Source organism: Hydractinia symbiolongicarpus, chromosome 10 (genome assembly GCF_029227915.1).
Source record: "Hydractinia symbiolongicarpus strain clone_291-10 chromosome 10, HSymV2.1, whole genome shotgun sequence".
Taxonomy (NCBI): Eukaryota; Metazoa; Cnidaria; class Hydrozoa; order Anthoathecata; family Hydractiniidae; genus Hydractinia; species Hydractinia symbiolongicarpus.
The window spans coordinates 14308088-14335766 of record NC_079884.1 but is presented as its reverse complement, the minus strand read 5'-3'; the positions used below and the strand labels follow the sequence as shown (position 1 = coordinate 14335766).

The 27679-nt window shown below is 33.7% G+C and overlaps 2 protein-coding genes across 3 annotated transcripts; both read right to left on the bottom strand.

Moving 5' to 3' along the window:
- Positions 1-598: 598 nt before the first annotated feature.
- LOC130612891 (uncharacterized) lies at positions 599-12017 on the bottom strand. The gene is made up of 15 exons (XM_057434227.1): positions 11975-12017; positions 11733-11818; positions 11429-11455; positions 10925-11111; positions 10673-10734; positions 10444-10568; positions 10253-10335; positions 9950-9967; positions 7787-9349; positions 7489-7708; positions 7018-7210; positions 5912-6093; positions 4133-4330; positions 3798-4053; positions 599-2662 (listed from the first exon to the last, which is right to left on the bottom strand). Exons 1-15 carry the CDS (start codon positions 12015-12017, stop codon positions 2462-2464), a joined length of 3444 nt encoding a protein of 1147 aa, XP_057290210.1. The 3' UTR covers positions 599-2461.
- LOC130662274 (uncharacterized) lies at positions 9992-27679 on the bottom strand. Of its 2 annotated transcripts, XR_008988968.1 has the most exons (9): positions 25282-27679; positions 18403-20921; positions 18105-18324; positions 17581-17773; positions 16043-16224; positions 15195-15425; positions 14850-15105; positions 11678-12242; positions 9993-11322 (listed from the first exon to the last, which is right to left on the bottom strand). XR_008988968.1 is itself a non-coding variant. In XM_057461096.1 (8 exons), exons 2-8 carry the CDS (start codon positions 20504-20506, stop codon positions 12051-12053), a joined length of 3378 nt encoding a protein of 1125 aa, XP_057317079.1. In that variant the 5' UTR covers positions 20507-20921; positions 25282-27679; the 3' UTR covers positions 9992-12050. The 2 variants fall into 2 exon arrangements, 1 of the variants encoding a protein (XP_057317079.1); XM_057461096.1 differs by having other exon boundaries at positions 9992-12242.

Sequence of the window (27679 nt, the reverse complement as noted above, 5' to 3'; positions counted from 1 at the left end):
GTTTTGGCTTCTTTGAACAGTAAACCATTTGAAAACAGCCTTGTCTATCTGCTCATAATCACAGCCTCGAACCTTTTTCGCGGTTTTTTGTTCTTCCAAGCTTTGTAGGATCTTATGTTTTTTTTTCATCCAAGTTGAAATTGTATTTTTGGGGATCCCGTATTTTTCTGCTGCCTCCTTGTTTGACATTCCTTTCTCGATTTCCCGAATTATTTGACATTTTTGAATTAAAGAAACGTTATTGAGTTTTATTTTTAAAGCCGACATCTTCACCGCAAGAAGGTTTCTGGTTCAAAACACTGTAAACAATGTTTTGTGAGTGACTTTAGAATTCGAACGTCAAACATTTTCGTTCGAAAATGGTACATTTTAATTCGATTTTTAGTGTAAATAGGTTCTTAAATCCGGAAAGGTTCGAGATAGAGAGAGAAACAGTCAGACGGGACCGAGATTTTGGTTCGAGATAGAGAGGTATTCGAGATAGAGAGGTTCGAGATAAAGAGAGAAAAATAGCTTAGAGCCTACACAAATGTTCAAGGGACCGAGACTTTGGTTCGAGATAGAGAGATGTTTGAGATAGAGGGTAGTCGAGATAGAGAGAGTCAACTGTATTGTTTAAATGTGAAAAAGCATCGTTCCGCGTTTTACCATTCGTTTCGTTTAGAATTGAAAGATTGGTTGTTTTAATGATAAAACAGTGCGTGATTTCAGGTATTTTATTAAGGAAAGAAACTTACGGCAAAATTAGATGACAAATTATTTTATAACTTTATTTTATGACTTTCGAGCGAACAAGATGCACCATTATGCAACGTCAATAACACGATCGTTTGCTACTAGTTATTCAAACAGCTTCCAGAGTATGTTATTGATACTCTGGGACTTGCTCGTAGAACCTATGTTTTTGACAAATAAAAATATATTATCTCAGAATTGGTTGATCTTGTTAGATTGTGAAGCGATAAAAAGCTGAACGAAATTGTATTCCCGTTGCCTCTATGGAATACAGCCTGAAACGTTGATCAAGAAAAGGTATAGGATCATGTACTTTTGACGAATGATTACAGAGATATTGTGGTTTTAAGATATTTTGATGACGTCATCAGCCCGTCTGTTCCGAAACGGATGGGTCAATCCAGCAAGAAAAATAAGAAACAATTAAAATCATTTGATTCTGAAAGCTTTTTGTATTGACATTTCTTAAAACAACTCTTGCTTCTTATAAAAGCTGGTATATATATAAATTTTGATGGTCCCACCGAAAAAGAGAAGCCAGACCCACCCCACCGGATTTTTAACTCTTTCGGTAGTCCACTGTAAGTTCTCTTAATAAATTCTTTTTATCAGCATAATAAAGGTCATGTTTATTTATTAAGATAGGGGAGTAAAAATTTCCTGCGGGGAGTAATAATTTTCAGGTAAATAGATACTCCCGGGAGTAACAATATCCCGGGAAATAAGTACTGGGGAGTACTTATTTCCTAGTAAATTATTACTGGGGAGTAAACTTTTAGGGGAGTATGTTTTTACGGTGAGACCGGTAACAGAAATAGAAATGAAAAGTTATTTTGCATAGAAGTCAGTGGAGACATTTATTTAAAATAGTGTATTATAAGAACACTAGTCGTTAGCCCGTGGAAAAATCCACGGGTTCGCCCGTCCTTTTTATACCGCATTGCGTGCGTGTCGCTACCTGCGCAGCTAAGCTACCATTTTGCGTGACAGACAGACGGACGGACGGACCTGACAGACGTATACGGGTATTATAATATAGATAATTACAAACTGTAAATGTAAATCATAAAAATCAATTAATAGCTGTTGTTCTAAAAATACTTGAGTTACGTACCGAAAAATAGTAATTATACCACACACCCTTAAAGTTAAATTTTGCGAAACACAATAATAACTTTTTTGTCAATTTATACTGTTTTTTATAGGGCTCCTTTGTAGGAGAGGCAAAGATTAAAAATACACAGAGGTTAAACTTCACATAAAAAATACATAAGTTCTGATAAATCAGGGAAAAAAATAGTATAAATCGCGTTTTAAAAAAGAAATAATAACTTTCGCAAAAAGTCTTTTTTGCGAAATTTACGAACACTCCTTAAACTTGCAAAAACTGATTCCTTTATGTGCACAATTTTTCCTACTGGTGAAAGGTAAAATCTTTTATCGGATGGAAGCAGGGTAAATTGTTTTTTGTAGTCTCTACATACCATGATCGACCATTGAACACTAAACCGGGGCTCAAAAAAAGTAGGTGCAAAAAAAGTAATTCAACGATGTTTTTCGCATAAGACAGGTTTATGTGTTAGACAGTGATTTACTTTAAAAATGATTTCTGTGATGTGCCTTGATACGGATAGATATAAAAGCAATTTTTCTCCAACTTATGTCCTTCATTGTAGAAATAGCAATACGACAGAATGCCATGACTTTGAAGTATAACGATTGCTGTTTATATGTTTAAAGCTCTTCTTCTAAAATACATATCTAACTTAGACAGTTGTTGTTTGTACGATATAAGGTATCTTGGATAACATTGATCTCTTTCGTAGATGACAAATATGCTTGGATTGTTTACGTCATTAACGCAGCTGTCGTAAAGTTCGACGTTAGAGTTTGGTAAGTTTGGAGGACGCTTCATCGAAGAAACACCCTATAACAAGTTAATAAGGTAAAAACAGGAAAGTTTATTCAATACAAGAATCTCTATAATAATGTTACGGAAACACGAATATCAAATGCGATATATTTTTATCCACTTTGTTGCGACGGGTAAATATAAAGGACGGCCGAACCCGTGGATTTTTCCACGGGCAATTATTATTATTATTCATTTATTTATAGTTGACTAAGTAATACATATATAGCTAATAAAAGCTAGTTAATGTCAACTTGAAAAGAAAGATTTTAAAATATACAGTATAAATATAAGGTATAAAATATTTTTAGATATATACAATTTTTTAAACATTTGTGATTGTATAAATTAAGTGAGTGTATTAGCAAATATGAAATTAGCGAGAGTACATACGCGAGTCATATAAAAACAATTTGTGGGATGTATTTTTTACATAGTCTGCAGGAGCAGTTTGGTACCCACTTTTTAATTTGGGTTTTAAAGGATTGCAAGGATGACATTTCTTTGACTCTTACCGGAATTTGTTGCAACGACTAGTCTCTTTAATAATAGCCGTATTTTTGTCTGTCTCTGCGCGGACCCCCTGCCGAGTTAGAAAATGATGTTACGGAAACACGAATATTAAATGCGATATATTTTTATCCACTTTGTTGCGACGGTTGGCTCCGTGGATTTTTCCATGGACAACGACTAGTTTCAAATATTTTTTACATCCTTTTTAATTACATTCTACTGCTAACCTAAACCTGTTAAAAGGGCTTCAGCTGTTCCAACTGCAATAATTTAGCAGACTCGTTTTGTTTTCAACAACCATATTAGTTTATATGTTTCGAATCTTGTTTTGCCTTGTTGTCCTTAACGATCTCCAGTTTCAGAAATTACGCTCTTAAAAAGGCGCAGCTTCAAAAATAATTTTCTAACATATTTTTGTTAGTGATAAATACACATACACAGTTGATACAGAGTTTAATATTGCATATAATTTCTAAATTATGATATTATGGCATTAGTGTCAGGCTACTTCCTGAAACTTTAGGATAGGATAAAGGAAAACAAAAATATCGGACCAAGGACATATATGTATGTAAGTATAAATATATTTTGATACTGCATAAGTCAATGACGTCGGAGGTATGTTCGTGCGATTTACCTTAGCATACTGTCCAACTAAAACTTCAGCAACAAACATATAAAAGATTCCTGATGCATCTGATGTTGAATATTTATGACTGTAACTTGCGTTATTAGAAAAATAACTTCCCTGACCAAAGTGAGTAGCATTCTTTCCACATACTCTCCAGTCAAAGTTGTGAGCACAGATTTGATCAATAACGGTGTGACTAGTTCCATGATATAAAGTCATCTCATTAACATTGGTTAACCTTTTCGAAAACTCATCTTTTTTTCTAAACATTAAAGATAGACAGTCTTGATAGTTGAGATAAAGAAAAGGTAAAGAGTTCAAATACTTTAACACTCTCATACATTTGAAATTGTGCAAAGTGTGCACTATGGCAAATTTCTTCTATAGTGATGACTTGAAAAGATGACATTGTTAATCCAAACGAGTCCTTCAGTTTTTTGCTAATGGCAGCATCCTGTAGTGGAATTCTTTGTCCAGGTTTGAAGGTTACGGGCCAATGCGAAGGTGTGCGGTATAATGCAGAAAGAGCTAACTTCTTCCTGAATAAAAAGTTTATTTAGTTGAGTACGAGCATGCTACACAGCATTACATGAAAGATTTCCAAAATACACCTACGAAAGTGTACAAAACTGTACTGGCTCCTATTACTTTTACATATGCAGCGGATGATAATTGGTTCATACCAGCTTTAACCCGCTTAGGTTACTGTCGGTTAACATCCTAAATTGCTGAAAATGATCACAGGCTTAAGTAGAGAATTAACACTGCGCTAGGGATGAAAACGTTGTGGTATTTATCTCACTGTTAAAAGCCGTAAGTTGCACCTTTTTATCTATTTGAAAATTCAAATTTTTTTTAAAGCGTTTAGTACCTACGTAATACATGAAATATTATCTGAAATAAACTTTTACAAAGAACATTGCGGCTACGTCCCTGTACGAAACTTAAAAACTTTACCATATTATATAGACATATTCTAAATTAACAGTATAAATGGTCGGTAAAGTAAAATGTGGTTTTGTCTGTCCGTGAGCGAAAGATAGTTGTTAGCTAGCGACGGATGAATACGCTTTTTCCGATATAAATATTCGTTCTGCTAAAAATTAAGGGAAAAGAGATGAGGAATTGAAACATGTATAATAAATTAAAAAGGTAAAAGGTGAGTGTTTAGTAACAAAGTGTTTAGTAAAAGTAACAACAAGACATTGAATCATTCAATGATTTCAAATTATATAGCACAAATGCATCGAAAGAGAAAGTAAGAGATAAATGGATCATATGATATATTGCTATCTATGCTTTATCCATAACGCATAGATAACAAGAATTTTTTGAAACAGGTGTCTGTCGATATTTATAAAAAATCGATAATTATCACAAACAGAAAAGAGATATTATTAAAAATGGCAGGAGGAAAAGGAAATAGCAAATCTGCAGCGCCAGCACCAAAATATTGTGGAACCACCTGTTTACCTGTAAGTGCTGTAATTCCTAGGTGCTTGGACAAACGGACTTTAAGATGGCTTTTTGTTTTGCCATAATAAGTGGTGTTGTAACGACTACACTTAAAACAGTAAACCAGTCCGAGGCGTAATGAATTGGGCATTCTGTTTTTAAGGCAAGGCAGCTACGTTGCCTCCTTTTGCAATTAAATATAAGCTTAACCGAACAATGTGCAAATTTCTGTTAAAACAAACTGTGCAAACGTGTTATAATTTGTCAAGGGATATTTCATAAGAAAGGTAAAACAAAGACTAACTATTTCCTTGGGGCATGGGACCCTGGTTCTTTCGGGTCGTAATTTTGCTTTTGACGATTCTGAGACAGAATTCAAAAACTTTCGACGTGTATCTATTCCACTTAAGAATAATTTTGAACTGACGTTACCCCCCCCCCCCCCCCTTGCTGACCGAACAGAAATACGGCGACGGTTTAAACTAAGCAGTACGTTTAAAAGACCTATATATGCAATTGTAAAATGCGCTCTCAAGGGCTTGTTGTCATGTAGCTAATATACAAATACCAAAAACATATAGAGAGAATTATAGTTTTTACATTCCTGCGGAGAAAACACAAAAAAATATAAAGACACGTTCACGAGATTAACTACCACTGCCTACCTTATTAACTCTGCTTCTTTAAATACAGGTCGTCTTCGCACATTTCGTTTAGTTCGGTATTTTTCGTCCTGGTTTTCTTGTGTCATTTCTTGAAAATAAAGTTTATACTTGAACTGATTGGTGGAAAAATTACAATGCTGATCTCCTTTAATGTAGGCTTTCTCGAAAGGATTACATTTATCCTAAAGATTGAATGAGTAAATGCACTAAAACGTTAAAAGTTTTTATGACAGACTAATGTTTAATTTCCCTAAAAAATGCCATAACAAAGTGATTTTGTTTTATTCAGTTGTGATTGACGGCAGCAATTCACTCGATAAATATAACGTATAATTCTATAATGACATTTTTCAGAACGGGGGCCTCCCTTGTGTCGCCTTAAAAAGTAGAACAGCTATGTCTAGATTCTATTTACCCTAGGGGAAGAATTTTATCAAAATTTGTTGCAGCCAAACAAGCTGCATGCATTTTTAGCAAGGAAAGTATCCATCAGAAGTAACCCGAGCTTCCTCTTACCAATCATCAGCTTGTTGGATACAACACAAAAAAACAATAATATTGGAAAAAGTTAACAGCACTTCATCCAATCCAATGCTAACTGGCTAAGAACGCTGTTCTTTATGTAAAATAAGTTTGTTTAAGATGTACAAGGATGGAATATGTGATAATATTTTTATCTTAACATTTAAGAGCACATAAGTATTACAAAAATAGAAAGTAATTGGAAAAATATATCGCAATTGTTGTTTTAAGCTATAATATTTCATGCGTTTCAAGGTCGACCCGCTTCAGTATATAGGCATTATTAATACAATGATTTATATATTTTTTATTTAATATTTTAGTTAACAATTTAAGAAATATCTCACACTTGCGTTTCTTCTAATCGCGTTCTAATCAAAAGTGTATTATGTGTGATTGTTAGACTTGTCGCGACAATGCAACAGACTCCACAGAGCTTGTGTTCTGTTTATTATTCGTCTCAATGTTCTGATAAAAGGTAGTTTGGAGGCAATGGGACGGGGTTGGCGACAATGAACAACATATTTCAAGAGAGCTCTAACTCCAGTATGTAAGGAAAAAGAAAAACACGTTAACTTGCTTACATTGTGCTTGTATTCTTCCCACTTTTCTACATTCATTTGCCAATACCATTTCCACTCAGTTGATATAAAAGCTTCCTCCGCGGCTGTCTGTACAGCTGACATGGTGGACAATCGACGTACAGTAACGTTATATCCGTCATATGTGCCACAAGGAGATATGCCAGAGGAGAACATTATGTGGAGATTTCGGTTTCTAAATTGGTTAGAAAAGGTTATAGAGCACTAACAGAAATGTACATTCGCGAAAAGATATTAGGGAGAGTATTTTCGAGTTATAAATTTAGCGAGCATTCTTGGTTACGTATTGTTTTTTTAAATTAAATGCAGTGTATATTTTTGCAATTGGAAGCTCTCATAGAAAAAATAAATAGTTTAGGCGATTAAAATTCAACGTAATTTTAATCAAAATTACAACTATTAGGGCAATAATTTTTTTTTTTGTTTAAAAAATTAAAAATAACATTTTCATACACAAACTGGGAAGCAGATGGGTCACAGTATTTCTTCTCAATGCTCGAATTAATTTCGTTTGAAAAGTTGTTCCAGACTTCATTGTTGCATGCTTTTTTGTACTGCCAAAGATATGGTGATTTGGTGGCTGGGTGAACCAAATGACAATTCATTTCTGAGGAACATTTATCGACTAAAAAGTTTCGGCATATCCCTTCTTGTTTTAGCCAATCAAACACATCTATACAAAAACGATATTGGTAGTACACTATGTCCACTAAACACATTATAAAGTTCTTAAACTGCAGGTGGAACTTACCAAGTGACGTAGCATCGGTTTTTATTTCTACTTCACTTGAGTCTGGTATAATAACACAAGTTCGAAAATCGTCGTCATCTATTTGATATTCTTTCATCAACCTTATTGCTTGCTTGCCAGAAAAAGCACTGTCATGTTTAAAACGGCAGAGACCTTGCTTCTTGCAATTACCTTCCATAAAATCGATACAAACATGTAGATTGGGACACAAATCTTCACCATATTCACAATTCTCCTTTGTATAATATGAACAAACGTATGGATATCGCGTTTTAAGTAATAGTAATAATTGATCCTCATTCACAGACCATTCCAACTGTTGCATGAGCTTCTTTTCTCGTGGATCTTTCAGGTTATGGTTCAATTTACAAGTGCGCATATTATGCGACTTCCCTGATAGAAATGCTTGACATATATGAAACATTTTACAATCAGGCTTTGTACACCCGACATCCATCTGCCAATATTTATAACACGGTCGCACTTCTGCCAGAAACAAGTAAACATGTCTCTCATTGCTTGGAGTTGTGACAATTCGAAATGTGTGTTCGTGGTCTTGTAACCATGACAGCGTAGATTCTTCATTATCCAGGTTAAGGAGGGTGGATACATCAGATATTAAACAAATACCATCTGATTTATTTTTAAGAATGCAATCAAATACATCCTTCTCTCTTGGTACCTCATCTTCCGATTCAATGCTTTCTTCCTCTTCTGATTCAACACTGCCTTTGTCCTCCTGTAAATCACTTTGGGATTCTTTAACCACATTATTCTCAGCTAAACTTAAGGTGGAGTGGTATATTGGATTCCGTTCTACAATATCTCCAGTAGATGCATATCTCAAAGTTTGTTTTTTGGGATATGTATGACTCATCTTTGAAAACAAAATATTTGATAGAATAAATACTTTTTCGGTAGATTTATTCTTATGCCATATCTTGTGCAGCGAAAAGCACCTAAGAACTGCTAAGTTGTGTTTGTCTTTTAAATTATGCGAAAAAGCGCAATTCAAGTTGGTGCATTCGCCAATGCAAAATTTAAGACATATATGCATTCTACGACATTGAGGTTTAGAGCAACCAGATTTTTCTCTGTAGTAGCTGCACACACGTGAAAATGAACTACGAAGGTGTTTAAGTAACTCTGATAATTTTTTATCTTGAATTCCATTTTTTAACATTATCTTTTTGTTGTGTGCATCTAAAGGACTGTGGGAAAAACCAAACTTGCAATCCTTTAGATTACACTTTCTTCCATCCACCAGAAATTCTTTACACATATGTAACCGAGGACAATTTTTATTTCGACAATTTCTTTTCATGTAGTGAAAGCAAATTAACAGTGGACCATTTTCTTCCTTCTTTGTACATTGAGCTGGTGACACCTTTTTGGTATTAGATTCGTTCACTGGAGAAGTGTTCTTTGCAGTTGCTATTTTGTGATAATAAGCTCTTGCAGTAAGCATGTTAAAAATTTGGAATACTTTTTGGTTATGATTAGAGTTCAGATTACGTAAGTTGGCAGTTGATATCTTGCTTGATCCAGATAACCTGCATTGACCTGAATATGAACCAACAACAAAGTCTTGACACAGATGCAAGCATCCACAAAATTCTTGTTGTAATACACCACTTTTTTAAACACTTTTAAAGAGTATTGACAAAATATAATGTTTAACATTGAAGTTTCTAAACTGGTAAGAAACAACATTCACAGATTGACCTTTTAAAGCGCCTTTGTTTTTTTTATTAAACTTCTTCTGTTTAAAGCCATAATTTTTATGTTTAAAAATGAAGCTCCTGCGGCTACAACTTATATGCAGATGATTCTATTTCGTGAACTCAAAAGATAAATTAAATTTTGCGATACAAGCAAAATATTGTTTTAGAATGAAGACCAGTTTTACGTTTTGAAAAATGACCCTGCAATGTGTGTTTACACTATGACCGAAATTTATACGTCTAGTTACAGTCGAAATATACTAACTTGGGTAGAGGGAACAGTTTAGGGAGACCTAGAATAGTTTTTATAAGAATTCACAACACTTCTTTACTAGGTCACACTGTTAACATAGTCGAAATGCGCGCCTCTCTGGTACAAAGGATGACAAAGAAGAAAGAGACTGTAATGCTGTTAAATAACAGAGAAATAAATACTTACATAAATATATTAAATTTCCTAATAACGACAATTAATACAACTTTCCATTCTTTCGAATAAGAACTAACAACATTTTCATATTTTAAAAGTCTTATTTCGATATGTACAGTCATGTGACTTATATTGACAAGTTGAATTAGCCATTATATAATTTATGGCCGCCTTTCCATTGCTATGAATATCGTATTAATATTAAAAACATGTTTGGACTTTATAATCTGATGAATATTTGATAACTTTACTTAAATATAAAATATGCAAAGTTGTATAAGGTATTCAAATAAAATAAAATAACATTCAAACTGGACCATTTGCCTGCCGAAAATGATTCATTAACTATATTGACATAACAATTACTGGGAGGAATGGTGGTTAGCCTACTAAAGCTAATTAAAGTCGACTTAAATTATCGAAAAACAAGTAAATGTAGTTTATATAGCCTAAACGTGGTACACCGCTGTCATTTTTTACTGCGACAGAAAAACATCCATTACTGAGCGGCAATATGAGAAGCACGCAATAGATCAAATCTTGTAGATCTAATGATGTACTTCACAATGTTTTTTTCACCTTTCGCAAACGATAAAGTCGGACTTATACAGATAAATTGGATATAGCACTAAATTAAATTATCTTTACTCTTAAATACCTCCCTAAGTAATATTTCACAATAATAACGATGTATAGTCTTGAAAATAAATCGGACCTGCGCAGGATCAAAACCCAACTCAAGAACTCTGCTACGCACTCATTCCGTTTTCGCGAGAGATGACCAGTAGTAAGGGCTAGATTAATATCAATACTTCAGACGGTATAAACGAATTCGCTAAAATAATTCGTTTCTCAAATGACAGAAATATAGATATTTCTCTTAAAACAGATAAGTAGCCCTTATATGATGAGCACCTACAATCCTAAATTTCATAAATTTTTGGAACATGGCAGTTTTTTAGCAATTTCTCAAAATCGCAAAACAGCATCTCCTTTCGAAAGCTCTCCTGCAAAAAGCCGATATGATACTTAGCGCCAGGGGTTCTGCGCTGCAAACGAGTGTCATATCCCAATTTCTGTTCAACTTTTCTCCAAGCATTTGCCACTCCATATTTTTCTCGATAATCTTTGCAATTTTTATCGTAAAGACATGTAAAATTTCGAACAGCCTCTGCCAAATACTAATCTTCCCTTAGATCGCAACTATTTGTTTTCCCCACTATATAAACATCTTTCACAAGACAGCTCGTTTCACAACACATGTGAAACTATTTATTGTGCTTAGCTAGTGTTAGCTTGGACGGACGGACGGACGGACGGACGGACGGACGGACGGACGGACGGACGGACGGACGGACGGACGGACGGACGGACGGACGGACCTGACAGACGTATACGGGTATTATATTATAGATAATTACAAACTGTGAATGTAAATCATAAAAATCAATTAATAGCTGTTGTTCTAATAATACTTGAGTTACATACCGAAAAATAGTAATTATACCACACACCCTTAAAGTTAAATTTCGCGAAACACAATAATAACTTTTTTGCCAATTTATACTGTTTTTTATAGGGCTCCTTTGTAGGAGAGGCAAAGATTAAAAATACACAGAGGTTAAACTTCACATAAAAATTACATAAGTTCTGATAAATCAGGGAAAAAAATAGTATAAATCGCGTTTTAAAAAAGAAATAATAGCTTTCGCAAAAAGTCTTTTTTGCGAAACTTACGAAGACTCCTTAAACTTGCAAAAACTGATTCCTTTATGTGCACAATTTTTCATACTGGTGAAAGGTAAAATCTTTTATCGGATGGAAGCAGGGTAAATTGTTTTTTTGTAGTCTCTGCATACCATGATCGATCATTGAACACTAAACCGGGGCTCAAAAAAAGTAGGTGCAAAAAAAAGTAATTCAACGATGTTTTTCGCATAAGACAGGTTTATGTGTTAAACAGTGATTTACTTTAAAAATGATTTCTGTGATGTGCCTTGATACGGATAGATATAAAAGCAATTTTTCTCCAACTTATGTCCTTCATTGTAGAAATAGCAATACGAAAGAATGCCATGACTTTGAAGTATAACGATTTCTGTTTACATGTTTAAAGCTCTTCTTCTAAAATAGACGTTCTATATCTAAGTCGTTGTTTGTACGATATAAGGTATCTTGGATAACATTGGTCTCTTTCGTAGATGACAAAAATGTTTGGATTGTTTACGTCATTAACGCAGCTGTCGTAAAGTTCGACGTCAGAATTTGGTAAGTTTGGAGGACGCTTCATCGACGAATCACCCTATGATAAATTTATAGTAGTGAAGAATTAAACAAGAGCGTTTTCTTGCACACACAAGATGTTTGTAACACTTTGTTACAATTTATCATTGAGTATGAAGAGATAAAAAGGTAACATGATCATTTCAAAACCATAAAGTAATGATAGTGTAATTTAACGTCCAAACTTGCTTTCTTTACAAATGTGTAAAATACATGATTTCTATAACCATATAAAATATCGATATACAGTGTGTCAGTGTGTTTGTAAGGGACAATTTTCACATATGTTCATTTTCCTTTATTGTCGCCGAAAAAGGTATGCTTATCTTTCTAACGTTACGGCACGACAATGATGAAATTAATTTATGAGGCCAGGTAACTTGGAACACGCTTGGACAAAATTGGGTAAGATCTTCGTAAATAACAAACTTTAAACTTACTTTTTCGTGGTTCTGTTATATTTAGGTTATATTGTATTTTTTATGTAAAAAATATTAATTGTTTTAAAAAAAATATATATAAAAAGGTTGGGTAAGTTGCCCAAACCTGAATCCCCGAATCCATTTCAGATTAGGCCGATTGAGGACGTCATCAAAAAACATTTAAACCTCGATATATCGGCAACCGTTTGTCAAAGATACATAATCTTATGCATTTTTTGATCAGTGTTTCAAGATCTATACAATGAGGGTAACGGGTATACAATTTTTTTTTGTTATTGCCGGTCTCTGCTGACGTTAGCAAAATCTTTAAACCCTCACATCTCCTTAGGCGTTCGTCGAAAACGTATGATCCTATGCATTAGTTTGATGAACTCTACACATTACAGACCACAGACAAACTTAATTTTGCCATTATTTTGTATATGCACTGCTGACGTCAGCGAAACATCTAAATCAACCTATTTTTCCATTGTCTTTCTGCGTAAATGGATTATTCCACGGACCTTATCGTTATGCCTTATGCAGAATAAAAAGGACAGGCGAACCCGTGGATTTGCCAATGCAGAAAAAAGTTCTCTCACGGTATAAATTATTCGTATAAATTTCCTAGAATATTGTTTAAGTGTGAAAAAGCATCGTTCCGCGTTTTACCATTCGTTTCGTTTAGAATTGAAAGAATGGCTGTTTTCATGATAAAACAGTGCGTGGCTTCAGGTATTTTTTTAAGGAAAGAAACTTACGGCAAAATTAGATGACAAATTATTTTATAACTTTATTTTATGACTTTCTAGCGAACAAGATGCACCATTATGCAACGTCAATAACACGATCGTTTGCTACTAGTTATTCAAACAGCTTCCAAAGTATGTTTTGATACTCTGGGACTTGCTCGTAGAACCTATGTTTTTGACAAATAAAAATACATTATCTCAGAATTGGTTGATCTTGTTAGATTGTGAAGCGATAAAAAGCTGAACAAAATTGTATTCCCGTTGCCTCTATGGAATACAGCCTGAAACGTTGATCAAGAAAAGGTATAGGATCATGTACTTTTGACGTATGATTGCAGAGATATTGTAGTTTTAAGATATTTTGATGACGTCATCAGCCCGTCTGTTCCGAAACGGATAGGTCAATCCAGCTTCAGGGAATTGGTCCTCTTTAGTGGCATGTGGTTCCTAGTTATCAACGCAGGAAATAAGACCAGTTATTTTCACTCGTTTTCCAGTTAATTGGCCTCAAAGTTGAAAGTGCTGCGCAAGGGCTTCTGACGTCAATCGTTATAACTACGTAATGTCTAAATCGCTGATAAAACAAATTAGACTATTTTTTTAAAATGTGCGCATTCTTAAGGAGGAAAAAACATCTCCTTTGGAAAGCCAAATTTTGATCTGGTTCGGTATTGTCACAGACAGACTATTAATATAAAAGATGTCAAAGTACTTCTATCATTTTGCTAAGTTATCTCGGCAAGTTTCCTAGTCATAGCGTTTGCCCTACCGTGAATTAAATGAGGTTGGTGGTATTATCACAAATTCGGTTAACCCTATTTGATCCAGAGTTTTTCGAGCATATTATCTTGGACGGATTCCTACCCCATAACATTTGATAACCTTTTCCAAATTAAATCGTAAATCAGTCATATAATATATAATAGGTACATATTATAAAAATGAATTAATAAAGGAATGAAGGAATAAAAGATGCAAAGTGCAGCAAAGGGCAGCAAAGCGAAGCAACTTGTGTTATTGTTGTTAAAAACTGTGCGTGGATAGTTAAAGGAGCTACGAACCGGTTACAATGCTCACATTCCGTATATCTCGCGCACATATTACCAATCCGGCAAACGTGTTTTGCGCACTGAACAGACCAGCGCACTTTGTTCGCTGATTCAATATTTGTTTCGAAAAGTGTATTACAAAGAAATATTTCAGCGACACTCATTCTGGATGAAATCATGACCAAGGCTGGAGAAGATAAAAATTCTAGATATATCTATATGTTCGAGTCTGTGAATTACATACATGCCTGAAAATAGCCAGTTTGTTTTTAGCCGGCATCAGCTCGACTTTCGTGTAGGTCACTAAAGTCGAAAACCAACAGCCGTTCCAGCAGATATTAAATATATTTCACGGTTTGTTTATCTTGATTAAGAAAAACAGCTGGCAGCTATAATATTTTACCTTAGCATACTGTCCAACCAAAACTTCAGCGACAAACATATAAAAGATTCCTGATGCATCTGATGTTGAATATTTATGACTGTACCTTGCGTTATTAGAAAAATAACTTCCCTGACCAAAGCAAGTAGCATTCTTCCCAGATACCCTCCAGTCAAAGTTTTGAACACAGATTTGATCAATAACGGTGTGGCTAGTTCCATGGTATAAAGTCATTTCATTAATTTCGGTTAACCTTTTCGAAAACTCATCTTTTTTTCTAAACATTAAAAATACACAGTCTCAAAATATTTTGATAGAGAAAAGCTAAAAAGCTCAAGTGTATTAAAATTATAGACAAACTCATACATTTGAAATTTTGCGAAGTGAGCACTATGGCAAATTTCTTCTATGGAAATAACTTCATACGTTGGCATTGTTAATATAAACGAATCTTCGATTTTCTTGTGAATGGCATCATCTTGCAGTGGAATTCTTTGTCCAGGTTTAAAGTTGTCGGGCCAATGCGAAGGTGTGCGATATAATGCAGAAAAAGCTAACTTTTTTCTGAATGAAAGATATAATTTTGGTGAGTATGACCTAGCAAAATAACGTCATAGTAAAACTTTCAACAACTACATTTAGAATTACTAAATTATGCTAGCTATACCAAATTCACAGAAACGATATGGTATATCGTTTCTGTGGCCTTGTTGATGATAAAGTTGACATATTGAACGTTACAGTGATTATAGCAGTATTAGAATAGCACCAGTGTTAGTCCTATTTGTAATGTGACTTTGGATTCCCGCAGTTTATAAATTGTGCCAGAGGTATACATAGGATATAAAATCTACGATATGAGATAAAATAAATAAATTAAAATAATCATTTTCTTGCTGCCTCTATCAAGTTTTTGTGACTTTTTTAAAATTGGAGAAAAAACTGTTACCTATCAAAAGAACGTTTGAACGCGTTCTAGGCAATTTTGTTTTAACTAAAATATCAGCTCAAAAGCAAGTGATTTAAAATAAACTTGAATTGGTTGCAGGCAATTTACCTTTTTCTTATACCAATAGTGTTAACACATCTTAATACGCACTTTCTTAATGAGCCTTTTAGTCTTGACATCAAATAGTTAAAAAAATAACAACATCTGAATATTTTGACATACTCAAGGGAAAGAAAGCACACAAAGCATTAACTACGCCGCTTACCTTATTGATTCTGCTTCCTTGTATACAGGTCGACGTAGCACTACCCGTTTCGTTTTATATCGTTCGTCCAGATTTTTTTGAGTCATACTTCGAAAAGAAATTTTATACCTGAACTGCTTGGTGGAAAAATAATAACGTTTTTTCAATTTTAAGTACTTTTTCTCAATAACATCACTTGTAACCTAAAAAAATACACAGCTACATGTTGGCCATAATTGTTTGACACAATGCTATTGTGTGAAAAAACGACAATTGGTAAATTTCCACAGTTGGCGGGTTGAAAGGTCGCACACATGTAAGGCAAGTGGACATCGCTTAAAATATAAGCACTGTACCACAACCGCACAGAAAAATTAGAGTCAACAACAGTTAGCACATTTCAATTTCAGTCAGTTAAGTTCTTTATATTTTCTAAAATTTTCCTTAAAAGCACCTATAAAACCTCCCCTAAATGCTTTTTTCGTTTTTCTACGAAGGTTTACAATTTTGTGATAAAATGAAGCGATTTTTTACAATTTTGTGATAAAATGAAGCGATTTCAGGAATTTTGCTATTGTGTTCTAATTTAAAAAAGTTTTAAGAGAACAGGTAATGTAATTGACTTCTTATATATAAATGCACGGGCAAAGTCACGGACAATTAAATCTAATAAAGAAATGGCTACACATTTACTTCTGGGTGCAAACGAGCCCGAGATCTAATTTATCAAAAAAAACTCTATGTATTGGGCATTATTTTGTTCAAACATTATTAACGATAGAAAGCCATGTAGTAACGACTTTTGAGATGGTAATATTTGAGCTAGCATGCTATATATACTATTTTGAGCTTTTTGCGCAATAGATTGATTCTGTCAAAACACCTGATTGGCTGATATTGCTCTATTTCATTTTGTCTGCACTTCTATGTCTTTTATGTCCCTGCGCATATGAAATTATATTATGTAACAAAACCATTTTTTAAATTTTATTTTCTATTCTATTTTATGTACTGATGATGGCGTAAACATTTTATTTTTAATAAAATATATATTTTTAAAATACATTTACATGGCGAATTTTATTACAACTAAATTCTATTGGTTTTGGTGATTTTTTATAGCTTTCTTTTCAAGTTTTATGTTTTTTCTCACACTTTGCCACAATCGCAGCAAAATATTTTAGAGGGAGCGGTTAAATTATGCTTAGTGTAACCAAAAACAACACAGTAGGTCGTTTTTACACGTAACTCGTACGTACCCCAATATTGCCAATGTTCAAAAACACTTAAATGATAACTATTATTGGCTTCTTGGCGACTTTCCAGAAACGAGGTTCAGTAACGTAAAGTTAAAAATACGCACACTTATAATGTTGAGTCACGCTTTTGCCCAGAACATACAATATGCTGGGCAGGTTGTAAATGAAACATGGGTAGATGTCCCATGTGTACATTCTTTGTGATTTCTTTCATTGTCGTGGCAATGAGATAACTTCTAACAACAAGTTACTTTAAAAAGGCCTGACAGAACAAAAAAAAGAACACTTAAAGTTACATACATTGCACTTGTATTCTTCCCACTGTTTCAAATCCCCTAGCCAATACCATTTCCATTCAGTTGATATAAAAGCTTCTTCTGCGGCCGTCTGTACGGATGACATTGTGGACAATCGGCGGACAGTAACGTTATATCCGTCATAGCTGCCATAAGGAGATATACCAGAGGAGAATATTATATGAAGCTTTCCGTTTCTGAAAGGTATAGAATTAATTATATATGAGCACTGAACGAGAGGTACATTCCCGGAAAGAAATTAGGGAGAGTATGTTTAAGATTATAAATTTAGCGAACATTCTTAGGCAATATATTGTTTTTTTTAAGTAAAATGTGGTACATATTTTATCTATGTAATATCATATGTATGCAAGTATAATGCATGACCACTAGAACTAATCTTTGCAAACACAATTTGATCTAATTTTGCAAAACTTATTTTTCATTTAAAATTAGTTCTTCAACAACTCTTCGGCTAACACAATATAATATTAAATGGGTTGAACGTTTCTTAGAAAAACAACATACATAAACTGGGAAGCAGATGGGTCACAATATTTTTTCTCAATGCTTAAATTAATGTCTTGTGGAAAATTTTTCCAAACTTCATTGTTGCATTTCTTTTTGTACTGCCAAAGATATGGTGATTTGTTGGGTGGGTGAACCAAATGACAGTCTGACTCTGAAGAACATTTATCGACTAAAAAACTTCGGCATATTCCTTCTTCCTTTAGCCAATTAAACACATCTATATGAAAAACGACAGCGGAATTACACTGTGTCTACTAAATAGCTGATGAAGAATTTAAACAATGAGAAATCTTACCAAGAGACGTAACATCACTTTTTATGTCTTCTTCCCTTGAGTCTGGTATAATAACACAAGTTCGAAAATCGTCGTCATCTATTTGATATTCTTTCATCAACCTTATTGCTTGCTTGCCAGAAACAGCACTGTCATGTTTAAAACGGCAGAGACCTTGCTTCTTGCAATTACCTTCCATAAAATTGACACAAACATGTAAATTGGGACATAATTCTTCACCATATTCACAATTCTCCTTTGTATAATATGAACAAACGTATGGATATCGCATTTTAAGTAATAGTAATAATTGATCCTCATTCACAGACCATTCCAACTGTTGCATTAGCTTCTTTTCTCGTGGATCTTTTAGGTTATGATTCAACTTACAAGTGCGCATATTATGCGACTTCCCTGTTAGATAAGCTTGGCAAACATGAAACATTTGACAATTGGAGTTTGTGCAGCCAACACCCATTTGCCAATATTTATTACACGGTCGAACTTCAGAGAGGCACAAATAAACATTTTGCTGGTTGCTTGAGTTTGTGACAATTCGAAAGGTATGCTCGTAATCTTGTAACCATACAAGGGTAGATACTTCATTATCCAGGTGAAGGTAGTGACATAAATCAGATATTGAACAAATACCATCTAATCGATTTTCAAGGATGTAATAAAACACATCCTTTTGACTTGGTGTTTCATCTTTCATCGGAACACTTTCTTCCTCTTCCAAGTCAATGCTTTCCTTCTCATCTAATTCGATACCTTCTTCCTCCTCAGATAAATCCCAATAAGATTCTTCGATTACACCATTTTCCAAGCCCAAATTTTCAGATAAACTTAAGGTCGATAGGTATGTTGAATTCCATCCTGTAATATTTCCTGTCGATGCACATCTCCAATTCTTTTTCCTGGGATATGTATGGCTCCTACTGGAGAACAAAATATTCGATAAAATAAATCCCCTTTCCGTGGATTTATTCTTATTCCATATCTTGTGCAGCGAAAAGCGCCTTAGAACTGTTAAGTTGTGCTTGTCTTTCAAATTATGCGACAAAGTGCAATTCAAGTTGGCGCATTTGCCAATGCAAAATTTAAGACATACATGCATTCTAGGACATTGAGGTTTAGAGCAACCAGCTTTTTCTCGGTAGTAGCTGCACACACGTGGAAATGAACCACGAAGGTGTTTAAGTAACTCTGATGATTTTTTATCTTGAATTCCATTTTTTAACATTATCTTTTTGTTGTGTGCATCTAAAGGACTGTGGGAAAAACCAAACTTGCAATCCTTTAGATTACACTTACTTCCATCCACCAGAAATTCTTTACACATGTGTAACCGAGGACAATTTTTATTTCGACAATTACCTTTGATGTAGTGAGAGCAAATTAACAATGGACCATTTTCTTCCTTCTTTGTACATTGAGCTGGTGACACCTGCTTGGTATTAGATTTGTGGACTGGGGAAGTATCTTTACCAGTGAGAACATTGTGAAAGAGAGTTTTGTGATCTTTTGTGGCTGCATTTATACTAAACATTTGAAATACTTTCTCGTTATGATAGGACTGCACATTATGCAATTCTGTTAATGGAATGTGACTAAATGCCGCTAACTTGCAAGCGCCAGAACATAAACCAAAAACAAATTCTTGACACAAATGCAAATATCCACAAAATTCCTGTTTGCATGTACCACTTTCTTGAAAGCTTTTACATAGTCGCGGAAAAGAAGACCGCAAGAGCGTCTCCATCATTGAGCACTTGTATTGTGACAACAGGCGAAAGTTATGCGGATTTAAAACGGTGTGAGAAAGCCCATTTTTGCAAGGTGTTGGGCAACACTTTCGAGATAATATAAAATCTTTGCATACATGCACACAACCACATTTTCTTTTACATGTTTTCGACATATAACGATAGCACAATTTTATATTAAGCTTAGCCCTAACCTCTTTGTACTTTGCATCGCGAATAGAAATCCAAAAAAGATCTGGAGAGTTCAATAAAACAGTCTCTAAGTCAGTGATATTCGGAAATTGTTTCTTAAGGGCATTTAAAGACATGCCATTCTTACTGCGCAAATATAAATGTAATTTTTCAGTATTATTATCCATTATAGATGAACTTCTTCAATTCAGTGGAATCAGCAACTGATAAATGGCGTGGCTAAATCATCATATGTGTAATTAGCGAAACCGCAACCATTGATATATCCTAGGCAATCTAATCTACTGATACCAGTAACCTCTAAACAAATGAAAATAAAGGACACTACAGTTTCACATATAGTAAAAATAACGGTGAAAGCGAATTTTGTTTATAAACTGCAATCGCCCAAAAATGCTTTTTAAAATAATGTTTCACTACCCCATATATTTTTTTAGTCACTGTTATTATAAGTAGATGAAGGTGCATTGATAATGATGACTGGCCTTTAACAAATACACATCATTGTTTGCATTGAACGACGTATCTTTTTTTGTTAGTCATGGTTGCTCTCTTTAAAAGCAAGGCTTTACCAGCTTTAAGCTATGGATAAAATTTTTAAGAAAATACTCAATATATATTGAATAAAAGGAATCTGTCGCAAAAACTGAAGAGAGGTAAAAAGATCAAGTGAAAGACCAGCGTATTAGGTCGCGGTTCATACTATATATAAGGCTTCTAAAACTGTGTATCGTTTACCATCTTCTTCAAAAGATTACTGTAATCAGGGTTAACGTCGAAGATTATACACATGTGCAATTTACAAACTTTTCATATTGAACACACGCACTTTTTAAGTTGGTAATGTTCGCTCGTCAATTTTCACAAACAGATCTTAGTTTTTTTGGTTAGATTGGCTAGTATAGCCATCTGTTGTTCTTTCTCGATCCTTTACTGGTCGTTGTATTGATTTTTCGATAATGCGCACTTTACATAAACTGAGTCTAGCGCATTTGCAACAATCATTACATTGCCTACAAATCAGCTGGAATGGATCTCCCATAGCCTATCGGCTGCAGAGCATTCCTTGGACGATTCTGTTTGGTAACTTTGTTAAAAGACAAAATTATGGACAGGATTATGTACCCATATGTACCTATATTCAGGACACTTTACTTATTTAGGGAGTAAACTATAGCAAGTGAAAGTTTTTCACATCTTGTAAATTTAACTTTAAATGTCTGAGAAAGGATGTTATAAAAAGACTCAAATAAATTGTATGGATCACGTTGAAAAAAATTAACCCTCTATAGAAAAAATCGAAGTTATTTTCAACCTCGTCCCCAGGAGTTTTTGCGTTTGTGGCATCAAGGCAAGCGTCGAAGAACCTCCCCCCCTGGTTTAGGCTGGTAAGTTCTCCAATGCGATTGGTTCACTTTAGATAACTTATACACCCGTCAAAATATATGCAACGATTTGCTAGAAATATGGCGGGTTTTGTACAAAAACATTGAAACGTGAGGGATTTCTGGCTATCGGAAATGTTCAAAAGAATTGGCCAAATTAAATGCTGAGCCAAAAAGTAAATATTTTTATGAAAGATGTTTTTTGACAGATTCTTATTGTTGACGTTATAAATGAAAACGAAGGTTATTTTTAAAGCTTTTTAGCGTAATAACATTAGCTACTTTCGGCAATTTAGCTAGGTGGGAAAAAATATGTAGCTAGCTATCTTGCTAACCTGTAAATGGGCAGGTGCAATAAGCTATTACTAAGTAAAAACAAGTTTTATCTCAGACAAGTTAATATATCTTCCAATTCTCAACAACTAACGTGACTACTTAACGACAAGTTTAAAATTTGTTGATCTGTTATTTATAGCTAGGGGATACATCACACTTGTGCAAAAATTTAGCCACACAAGTCACATGTAAGCTAGTTAACGATTTACAAAAAATATTTACAGTTGAAATAAAATTATCTACAAGACATATTTTGTTAAAAATACGTACGAACCAAAAAAAAAGCTAACTAGTACATTATATAAAACATTTAATAGATACACAATTTGATTAATCATCACCTCTTAGGACTGGTATTAGATTGCTAAGACATTTATTGATCACAAATTTCTTAGCTGGTTGTTTTTAGCACCTATAATTATTTTACTCACACAGTTCGTGAAATGTGAACCAGATCCTGACCATTTGGATCATGTTCCTAAGTGGTGAATTTATCATGCTAAAGCACATTATATTGCTGTGTAAACGAAGTATATATTGCTTCGGGGAAAACTTTCTCTATAGTTTACCTGGCAGAAAGAGAAGAGATGGGAAGCAAGATGCTTAATTTTAAATTCCAATTTTAAACCTAGTCTTATCAACTAAATTGCTTACAGAAAAGTATTCAGTCAACATTTGCATTTATAAGATTTTATATTTTTTCTTAGCTAACTGGCTAGATATCTAAGCTAGCTTTGTTTTGTTTTCATTATCGAATATATAAACCAGCCAGATGCCACAATCTAAGACTTGGTTTAAGCTTATTAGTTGTACTTAAAGAGACAAGTTAACCTTAAGGTTTATATATTTTTAAATTTTTTATTTACAAAGATTTATTCACAGAAAAAAAACATCCTCCACCCCAGGGTTTGTTGCCTGGTATTAAAGTTGTTAGCGCTTACTTGTCGGCTAACACGACACAGGTACAGGCTGCTTTTCATACTCAGTATATTGGTTACTATGAATAATTAATGAGTATGTCTCGCTGTCACAATTTCGGCTAGTAAAAGCAACTTGATTGAGTCCTCCTTGGCGAGGACAATGTAGTTTGGTTGTTTATGTTATCCAACGCTTGACTTTAGAAAGTTTTATTTCTTGATATACAAATAATTCACACTGGAAACAAGTTAGTTTCGACTTTGTATACAAAGTCCACTGATACGAACTGCTAATGAAATTTGATTGCCTTGCATCTTTAGGACATAAGAAATCAGTGCTTATTAGTATGATCAACAGGATCTTTAGAGGTTGCATTTCTTATAAAATTCTTTACGAAAGCCTACAGCGAGCAAAAATGATTCTTAAGATCAATCAGTATCCAAAGTCTTTTGTTGATTCTGTTATAAGAGATACGTTGAACAAATTATTTAAGAAGAACGTGTGGAGTGTAAGGAAGAGGAGGAAGAAAAAGATAAGAAAATGTTATTCATTGAATACAGAGGAAAGTTTTCAGACCAATTTAACAAATCTCTTATGAAAATGAACGCTCATGTCAGTTATTTTTACTTTGAAGAAATTAAAAACTGCTTTACCGTCGCTAATATAATCTGTAGATAAATCTTTAAAAAATGATGCTGTTCACAAAATTACATGTCTGCGATACAAACAGTGCTATGTTGGCTAGGCGCCGACATTTGATCACTAGAATTAGAAAACATAGAAGAAAAAATGCGCCGGCAGCTGTTCACATGGCTTCATGTCAACATTTCATTTCGATGGATGACGTCATCGTTTTAACATCGAAGTCAAAATCTGTAAACCATCTAATGACCCTTGAGTCTTTACATGTCAATCAATTACGTTAACAACTAAACACTAGAGACGAATATAAAAGTCGAACTTTAGTAAGTTTTTTTTATTTTGTATTCTTTTTTCAGATGCTGTCCCGTGGACCTTACGTTTCACTTCTTCTTTAGCTTTTAAATGTATTTCACTGTGGAAATGTATATAAACACATAACATGGATTTTTAATCTTGTTTTATCTTTGTTTTAGAACTGAAGCTGATCAAATTATAGATCGAAACATATTGTCAAAATAAGGATGCTCATTGTTGGTTATACTTCAGTTGATATAATAATATTATAGTTTAAAAATTTTCCTGAGTATATTTTTCAATAAATTTTCTTTACATAAGCTATGAAGGATATTTCAGGTTATATCTATGGTGGTGTCGTTTTTTTTTACAGTTGTCTAAGCAGCCGAGTAATAATTGAGATTCTTTTGTTGAGCTAAACGTCGGACAAAACCAATTTGGTTGCAAAGAAAAGAAATTTTTTAAGATCATCAGAAAAGCCGAGACAATGACGATTAGTTAAGTTTTCAACCCTAAGCTAAGGAGAGTGACGTTTTGGCGGTTTTATAATCGACGTTGGTTGTAAAAATTCAAATAAGAATAATGTCAGTAGTGCAAAAGATATCTTGAGGACCAGAAAATGTATACTTCAATATTGCAATGCTTCCTAATAATCAAGATATTTTTTTGTTGAGTGATCGTTGTGTTTTTAAGTTTCTACCTCTGTAAGGTGCAAAGTAAGTTAGATAAGAAATTTTGTAGTTAAAAAGAAAACAATTTGTATAAGAGTTACACGTAATTTGGCACGAAAGACATGCGCGCAATTTGACACCATCTATAAAATTTATGTCTGGGCTTTTCGAAAGTCTGTATCAGGTTACACGTGATAGGTGACATGAGATTATATGCCAGTACGATTTATTTTGTCTTAAAAGGACAAGCATGGAATCTCATGCAGGCACGTAAAATTGCTCTTTACATATCTTTATATTCAAATTTTTATGTCGCTATATCATTTCAAAAGTTGCTTACACCACACAGTTTCTTGTAGTAGCTGGAAATGGCTGTATCATCAAATATCATATCACTTTTATTTCGATATATGTAACCGCATACTTACTTCATGCTGGAACAATATTGCCCACGTGTGAATTTTTAGGGAGGCCGCAAACATAAAGTAATGACGAGACATTAAAAATATATAATAGATGTGTCTTGATGTAAACAAAACTCGAAAGAGATCAAGTCAAAGATACTGTGTCTTGATGTAAACAAATCTCGGAAAAAATTAAGTCAAAGATATAAAGTGTTTAAAAAATCTAGAAAATATTAAGATACACAAATCAAAGTCATCTGAGAGTTTGTTTTAATCTGTATAAAATCTTTACCTTGAGAATCTCGAGCAAACCAAAATGCTGCGTTGGTAATTTTTTAAAGCATAGATTACTGCCACAGTTAGCTTTATTGTACGTTTAAAGCTGATAAAACTTGCTGAAACCTGTCTAACAACATGATTAATGAACTTTCACTTTGCCTTTGCTAAACGAAAATCCTACAGTGCCATTCTCTTCAAAAAACAATTTTTAATACTAAGAGTAAACAAAAAGAGTATGTTTACTTTATTTTACAAGTAATAAAAAAATTTTGAGTTCATATCTTTTTACAAAAGGTCTTCTTTAACTGTCGTTATAGCTACACATTCTTGTCTGTATTTTTTTTATTATTTTGATATTGTTGAAAAATTTAAGGTAGCGGTATGGTAAATTACACCTCTTCTGTATAAAGCATATTTTCCACTTTCATTTTAAAAAAGCATTATAAAAGTATATATGCACTTGTTAACAAAAGTTTGTTCTACAATATTATAAAAAAAAATTAAAATGTTGTAACAGAAAAAAAATGTAGTCGAAAGTCTTAAAAAGTGGGTGTCTGTGAAGGGATTAGTCTCAAAAGTATACCAGTGTACAGAAAAAAGAATATGTCCACATCTTCAGCATAGTCTGAATTTAAATCGTGTGTCTCATTTTTTTCTCAACTTTAAACGTTTTGAAAATATGCCATAAAACATCTGTAAGATCATAAAATCTGTGACTGTAACTCGCCTTCCAACACAAGAAATTCGTGGTTATTAAGTGAGGTTATCCAAAGAACGCAAAACCCCAAGGGACCCAGGACCGAAAGACAAAGCAACAGTTTTATTTTGAAAATGTTTATGGATAAATAAATTGGTTACTAACTCTATCTTCGATTCTTTGGTAGTAAATAACAATCCGTCGCACACAAGTTCTTAAATTTTCTTCTTTTTAGCTCTTAAAAATTCCAATGTTTTAATACGAAGTTAATCAAAGGAACTAAACTAAGTTTCAATCTCAATTTCTCGTACATTAACTCTAAATAATCCAAGTTCAAATTCTCAAATATTTAATCTGTTCTCTCAAAAACGCAACCTTAATCTCATAACTGGCCTTCAGAAAAACTCAAAAAATCTGCTTCGTAAAAATATACGAAGTGGATATTCGTCCGCACTTTAATAAAGTGCGGACAAATAATTTTTAGGTAATCATTTATTTAGGTATGCATTTAGGTATTCATTTATTTAGGTATGCATTTATCTCTCCTGCGCAGAGCCAATTAACTAAGTATCCCGGGAGGAGGACACTGTTTCGTAAGATAGAAGTCCGTGTACCAGAGTGGGTTTTAATTCTTAATATGTTTTCTGGAATTGGGTACAAAATTCTTTTCTTTGAAAGAATTAAACGATTCAATTGAGCAATACCGAAAAGAAAAAAATGTGGCTTTGTACACCAGAGACTCGAAAGTTTTAAAGGAAAAGAACAACGAAAAGAAAGAAGTAAGAAAAAGAATGACTCCAAAGTATAATTTGAAATATCAAAAAAATTGTATGCAGTTGCATTAAAGGTAGTAAGAAATAAAAATTTAATTCTCATTCGACCGGAGCTCGCCCAAATCAGAGGTAAAAACAAGTTGTTGTTTATAATTTCAACTTTTTTTAATTAAAGATAATTAACTCCTATAAATACGGAGGTATGGCACTCGAGGGCTAAAATATGCTGATATCAGCAGCAAAAAAATGAAAATCATAAGGCAGGATCACATTTTTTCAAAATTACCCAGGGTTCCTCAACGTTGTCCGTCATATTGGCCAGCGCTGAAACTTGTGAACGAGACGCGGTGGGAACTAAGGAAGTCTTAAGTATTTTTTTTTCATTAGATATACAAGAATTTGAGGTACCTTACAATGAGAAGTAAAGAACAGAAACGCCTTTCTGATGTCTGATGATGAAAGATGGTCGCATCTGGATAATACTTATTTTGTGATTTTAAGCTACCTAGCTAGTACCATGCCAGCACTCCAGGGGCACATTTGTTGTTAAACAATGACGTGATAAAGTACAAGAGCTAAATATATTATTTTTATGTAGCTAGCTACACAAAAGATTTTTCAAGGCATTCTGTCATTTTAAATAAAGATAGCTAGCTAGCTATTTGGACCTCCCATAACAGTGAACAGTCAAGACTTGAGTATATAGCTAGCTAGGTATGTAAGGCATTGCATGTTGGTTAAATATGTTGTCACAACAAACAGAAACCTGTATTTCATGAATAAATTCTTTTATCGAACGGGAACCTATTTTTCATAAATAAATTTTAACCTAACGGTTTCTTTTATGAAATAACAAAATTTGGGAGAGTAGTAATAGCCAGAAGTAATATTCGCTTGGAGCGGGAAGACCTAAAGTCTCTGTCCAGGTTAAGATTCAGTAA